Raw genomic sequence first — 6,493 nt, 5'->3', positions numbered from 1 at the left:
ATCCTAAACATAAAAAGCTACTTCAACCCTCAAAAGCAACCTAAGTAACAAAACACGAATTAAATCTAAAGAGCAGACTTTATTTTAAGAATGCAGCGAACACACATAAAGATAAACAAGGGAGGTACTGGGCACTTGAGATGGGCCCAACCCCAAGAGCTACAGCCTCCCAAGAGAGATTTAGAGTTGGTGCAAATCTGAATTCATCTTTATTAATCAAGAATGAAGAGTTACATCAAAATTGTCCACAAGGAGAGCTTGAGAATGAGCTGAAAGCAAAGCTAATCTATTGCATACAAATTGAATTACAAAACGACTACAACAAGGCTATGAAATGACTAACTACTAGCTACTATCTACTGGCTAACTAGCTAACATCCACTGGCTACTCTGGATAACCAAAATGAGGCCCTAAGCCTTCTCATTTATACAAATTGAGGACCCAACAGTCCTCCTAAACTTTAGGGACTCGGCTGCCCAAAACTTGGAGTTAACAGCAGTCCTACTTGACTTGCTTGGCTGCCCTTGTGCTAATTGATTCGGTGGCCCTTGAACTCCGAGCTGATGGTGGAGAATTCGAGGTAAGGGCCCATAAATGAAGGGGACACCTTCCTACAAATCCTCTAGCTTGTCTTCCCACGAATTTGGCTGCCAAGTGCTCATTAAGACCTTCAATTTTGTCTCCAAGTTGACCAAAAAGGCTACACAAAGCACCCATTAGACTTGTTGGCATAATGACTAACCAAATCCACTCTATTAACATAAATATAATCAAAAACATGCAATAAACTAATGAGAATGGTGGATTAAGTCAAATTAGGAGGTTGAATGAGCCCAAATAATTGTACATTTTTGGGGCTCATCATCACCCCCCTACTGAAAGTGTTGCTCATCCTCTGAGCAACCAATCTCTCTCCTCATCTTTGATGGCCCTGGTGGCTTCTTTGGCTAACATCTCGGCTGATTTCTCCTTTGGCTTCCCTCTTTTCAAACTTCCTGTAGAAACAGTTCGCTGGCTTCCTGTAGAAACAGTCCTCTGTCTTCTTGTAGAAACAATCCTCTGTCTTCCTGTAGAAACAGACAACACCACTGTATCCTACTTGGTTGTGGGCGATTCTCCTTTCAGCTTGGCTTCTTGCAACTCTGAGCTGGTGCGATTTGATTAAGTAATATTTGAATGAGTGAGGATTTAATGAGGAGGATCTATCTCCTATGATCTCTCCTCCTTATCTCATTCAAGTTCCTGCTCTTAATTAGCCAAAACTGCCATGATTTTCTCCCAAAAACTCAATGACGAGGCTCATCAATATGCTGATAGGCTTGATGGATATGCTGAGAAACAAATTGGTGGTGGTGTAGAGGCTGGTACTTGAGGCCTTGGACTATGATATGTTCGCCATGCAACTGAACCTTCTTCCATCTCTCTTTATACCATTCAAGCTCTGCCATGCTACTTTGTTTTACGCTTAATTCAATAGCTAGCTTGTCAACATTTGTGTTATACCCTTTTTCAGTTTCTCCAGCTTTTCGTAGGGCCAGCTGTGCATGATCATTCTGAGCTCCAACGTCAATAGCTTCAAGCTGCAATAAAATACCCCTCTCGTAAGGGGATTCTGAATTGGAATTCTCTATTGATCGTATCCCTCTTATGGAGTTTTGCAAAACCTCCTCCAAAACAGAATCATACCTTATGTGCTCTGAAAGACAGGCCTGTACAATCTCATCAAAAGAAGTTTGTTGGCTTCGCATAGTCAAACTAAGCATTTCCAAAACCGTCTGAGCGTTTTGAATACAAGCTACACCATTGCCTGAGCAAAGCATGTAAGTGCCAAAAGGTCTATATGGGCTGGTTGGATAAACAAAGATCTGTTTCAGAAGAGTCCTACAAGCATCTTGAATTAAAGAATCAGGCACATTTGTGCCTTGCAAATAAGGAAAAATGGTAGTCAAGGAGTTAGCAATGGACTCGATCAGTGCAAGGAGCATCCGAGGAACAATATCATGCTTGGAAACCACGTGACAAAAGTTTCCTCCCCAGTTCTCACGGCCAACTGCTTCAACAAGCCTTTCATGTCTGACCAGAGGGCAACCAAACGTGATACAAAAGGGAGAGCTTTGCCTTAGCCTTTTCCCAGAACCCATAATGTGGCCAAGGTTGCAACTGCCCCTCCTATGGAGTGACCCACAAATATGATGGGCTTGAGTTTCTTTTGTTTGAAGTCCGTGTGAATCTGCAACTTTGCTTGGAAATCTGTTTTCTCGATTATATGGAGAAACAACATAAGAGCTCATGGATGAATGAAGGCTGGTTCACCATCATCACCCTTGAGGCATTCAGAGGATACCTTTTGAACAGTTTTTATATTGTCCTCCCCACGTTTACTCTGGTTGACAATGAGATCTTCTACTCTTTGAATCGAAAGCGACACATACGAAATCTTCATGCTCATTCGCAGTAAAGCCCTCTGAATTGCTTTCATGAAGAGACTCTTCCCAAACCTTGGGCAGTAGTCCATATGAGGCAAGAAAATTTGCAATCTCCTGACCACCAGTGAACTCTGGAGTTTTCGTTTCTGACTCCATGGCCTGCTATTGCTACTGGATTCATTCCACAATGGTGTCAGATCTCAGAGCTTTCTTCAAGCTCAAAACTGGATGAAGAACCTTAGGCTTCTCTGCTCTGGAAGACTCTGCTGCACTTTCCTATAGAAGACCCCACCCGTTTCTTGTAGAATGTGATTCTGCCTTTGAGTGAGCCCGATGCACAAGTGAAACTCGAGAACAGGTAGGAAACTCAGCGGAGGACGATAGGTTAAGCCGATTGTGGAAGCAGAGGATGTATACCTCGAGTTGAACATGATGCAAGTGCAAGTTAACAACAGTCTATGAGTTTCAGCTGAGCGCTCAGATTTATCAGTGATTTTTGGAGTGAGGTGGCAGAGACATGAGTTGGACATGCAGACAGAAGTGTTGTCACAAACTGCATGTTCTACTTATTAACTATATGCTTTCTTCTTGATCCGCTGCACTAGAGTTCAAGCAGCTGACACTAACTGTTTTTTTTAATTTTCACATGAGTCACCTATCCACATGTACTGTGTGACTGCTGGCTGAGTTCTAGAGAAGACAATCAGCTTAACCTTGATAATTCGTGGCTTAATCCCACCATTCCATTAATTCATGCAGTTTTTAAATTAAATTTATGCAATAGAGGAATGAGTTTCAGTCACATACCTCGAAGTTGAATGGCTGCCGTGAGCTTTTTGCTGCTGCATGCTTGGATCCTTTGATTGCATGATGGCTTGGCTGACGGTTTTTGATTGCTTTTCCTTGTGCAGTTGTCCTCTGGCTGGATCTGAGTTGCATGCAATTGTTTCCACGTTCAGATCTGCACCTTTAAGCTGCTGTTGTTGCATGGTCACAAAACCAGAACTTGTTTTCGCCATTGCTCTCAAACGGTAAACCGGATTGATCTGAAACTCGGTGAGCATGTTCCTATCATCATTATGCATCTCCCATAGCAAAATCGTGATCAATGGATGCACGGATTTCGAGAAAAATGGAAAATGGCTGAAGATTTCAGAGATCAATTTCTCGGAAACCGTGCATCGGAATCGGCTGAAACAGCTTGGGTTGGTTTCCATCACTCATATGCATATCCCCATGAAACAGGTTTTGAAACAGATGCACGGTTATGGAGAAAATGCAAAAATGGCTGATGGTGATGGAGGCTGATTTCTTGGAAACCGTGCACCGGAATTGGCTGAAACTGCTCAAGAATGTTTCCATCACCCTTGTACAATTCCCCATAAAATGGTTTGTCAAATCGATGCATGGTTTTCAAGTTATGGCAAAAACAAATTTTGTTCTATGTCTTTTTGCTTCAAGGCTTTTTGCAAGTGGTTGCATGGAAGGAAAAACTGAGCTTGGGCTGTGATGCAGGTATGGAGATGATGGAGGAGGAGTTGGAAGAGTGCATGAGGACTTTTGAACCCTCGAGGAAGCTACCATGTTCACCAAACCACTTTTTGAAATCCATTTCTAGTTTCCCCCAATTTCTACAGGAAGTTCCTGTAGAAGCACAATGAGAAGCACAAGGAGGTGGAAAAAAATGATGGAGAAAGGCAAGGGATGGACACACAAGTGCTTGTAGGCCTAATCAACAGATTCCCACCATCAGATTCCATTTTAAACTTGAATTTGGTTTGTCCAAAGGTTCTACAGGATGTTTTTTGTAGAAATACAGAGCTTCGTGTAGAAGGCACAAGAAAATTCCTTTGACCTTGATTTGAGTGCTCCTCCTGTCATGAAACATCCTTCTTGCAACTTGCAATTAGCCAATGGAGATTAGTTTTATTTTTCTTTTATTTTTCTCTTTTTTTTTTGAAAACAACTAGGGCGCCTCATGGAGGTTTTCACCCTAATTGCCTGCCCTGGGCGCCTCCAAGGAAGGTTTTCACCCAGGGATCTTATTCCATTTTTATTTTCTCTTTTTTTCCAACCCATTGACCACCTCATGGAGGTTTTCAATCAATGAGCCAATCTAAGGCGCCTCCAAGGAGGTTTTCACCTTAGATTTTTATTTTTCTCTTATTTTCATTTTTTTCTCTTATTTTCTTTTTTTTTTTTACCCTACCCTACTTGAAAAACAAAATCATTTTCAAGTATAAGAATACTTCCAATGGAGCCATGTGCACATCGAGATTAGAGAAAAAATGATGTGAAGGTTCGAAATGCATGCTTGGACAAGTATCCAGATCTCAGAGACCAAATGATCTGGCATTGAAGGGATCAAAAAAAGCTAAGGAAGAAAGTACTGCTGCAACTTAGTGACCTTCTGAAACCATATCTCAATATAGCTTTGATATCCTTGGTCGTCTTGCTGATTTGGATCATTCTTCATGTCACCTTCTATCATGACCTTCTGATCTTCCTCTTTTTGTTGATCTTTCTCTTGAGTACATGGAGGATTTGATGATAACCATGAGGGAACTCTCTCGATCTCTGATTCTGATCTCTTCTCTTCATCAAGTGCAGCCCATGGTTCTTTGATCTCCTCTTTGGAATCTTCTTTTGCTTTTGGTCCTTCAATGTTGTCAATATAATCTCTGCTTTGCAACACTCTTCCTGAGCTTTGGTGAAGATCATTGGGCTCAAGAGGAGTTGTTTGGATATGTTGTGCCTCAGATTTGCAATGGGGTTGAGCTGCTCCATTGTGTGGTTTTGGAAATGGTACGGGTAGTTGAGTGGAGGTGTGAAATTGAGATGGAGATGGATGGCATTGTGGTTGGGTAGGCATTTGGGGTTGCCTTGGTGGAGGAGGAGGCGATGGTTGTGGATGAGAAAGTGGTGGAGGAAAATAAGCGGGAGGAGTGTTGTATTGGGGCCTCCACTCCTGATAAGGTGCATTCCACTGAGGCTGTGGCTGAGCATAAGAGTGAAACGAATGAGCAGCTGGTTGGGCATAATATGGATCTGTGAAGGAACAAGGAGGAGGTGTGAACCAGGAAGGATGAGCAGGGAGGCCCCAAGGAGGCATGAAAGTGGCTTGATAGGGGTCATAATAGGTCTCCGATGTCCCTTGCAGTTCCTGCTGGTAAGATCTAGGTCCATGTGGCCTCCTTTGGTTCATATAACAGAGTGATTCAGTGGCTCCCTTGGCTCTCTGATATGAAGCTTTGATTCTGGGTAAGGAAGGGCACTGATCTGTAGGATGGTATTCTTCACAGACAAAACACACTTCTAGGGAGTGCATTGGACATTCGTTCCTAGGATGCTTTCTAGTGCACCTATGACAAAAGATGACCAAAGCCCTCTTGGCTTCTTCTTGCTTCTTTTGGATCCACAAGGTATCCAGTTGCATGGAAAGAAACTGCCTCATATCACTCTTGAAACCTTCGATCTGATTTTCAAATTCATCTTTGGATAAGGGACTGCTCCCAACATTTCTGCTTGTAGCCATTTTCTCCAGAGGAATGGTTCCTTCTTCTTCTCCCCTAGAGGTTCTTTAAATATGCCTTGATGTCCATCCAGGGGTTCTTCTTAGTCACAGCCATCGAAGAAGAGAGAAGGTTGGCTGTGTGAAGCAATGGGGGGTGTTGTGCAATCATTTTTCTAACTTATCTCTACTCCTACAAGGCATGAAATGAAATCTTTTTGGTTGATTTTTGTTTCTTTTCTACTTCTACTTGCAAAAATGAAATAGATTGAACTGCAACTAACTATCTTGCTAAAATGAAAATGCGGAATTGAAATGAAAGTAGGAAAGGACTAATCTATTTTGCTCAAATGAAATTGCAAGAATGAAATGCTAGTCTATGCTTGCAGAATTGAAATGCTAATCTACGCTTGTAGAAATGAAATTGCGGAATTGAAATGCTAATCTATGAAAGTAGGAAATGCTAATCTACTTTTGCATAAATGAAATTGCATAATGGAAATGAAATAAACTACTTAGCAGAATATTGTAGTGGAAAATAGAAGAAAAGCGACA

The 6,493-nt window shown here is 41.9% G+C and overlaps 1 protein-coding gene across 1 annotated transcript; it reads right to left on the bottom strand.

Annotated features, from left to right (window-relative positions):
• Positions 1-1,287: 1,287 nt before the first annotated feature.
• On the bottom strand, positions 1,288-2,583 carry LOC149240361 (protein EDS1B-like). Its single transcript, XM_089370151.1, has 2 exons — positions 2,384-2,583; positions 1,288-2,074 (listed from the first exon to the last, which is right to left on the bottom strand). Exons 1-2 carry the CDS (start codon positions 2,581-2,583, stop codon positions 1,288-1,290), a joined length of 987 nt encoding a protein of 328 aa, XP_089226277.1.
• Positions 2,584-6,493: the final 3,910 nt, after the last annotated feature.

The sequence above is a fragment of the Pinus tabuliformis genome, chromosome 8, assembly GCF_031772625.1.
Source record: "Pinus tabuliformis cultivar Carrire ecotype Pingquan chromosome 8, CPIR1, whole genome shotgun sequence".
NCBI lineage: Eukaryota > Viridiplantae > Streptophyta > Pinopsida > Pinales > Pinaceae > Pinus > Pinus tabuliformis.
This window is presented reverse-complemented; position numbering and strand designations above follow the sequence as displayed.

Bases quoted from the DNA above. Each gene is read 5' to 3' on its own strand.
- LOC149240361 (XM_089370151.1), bottom strand. From the start codon at position 2,583: ATGGAGTCAGAAACGAAAACTCCAGAGTTCACTGGTGGTCAGGAGATT. The intron at 2,075-2,383 runs GTAAACGTGGGG...CCCTCTGGTCAG, and splicing joins AGATCTCATTGTCAACCAGA to ACATGAAAGGCTTGTTGAAG.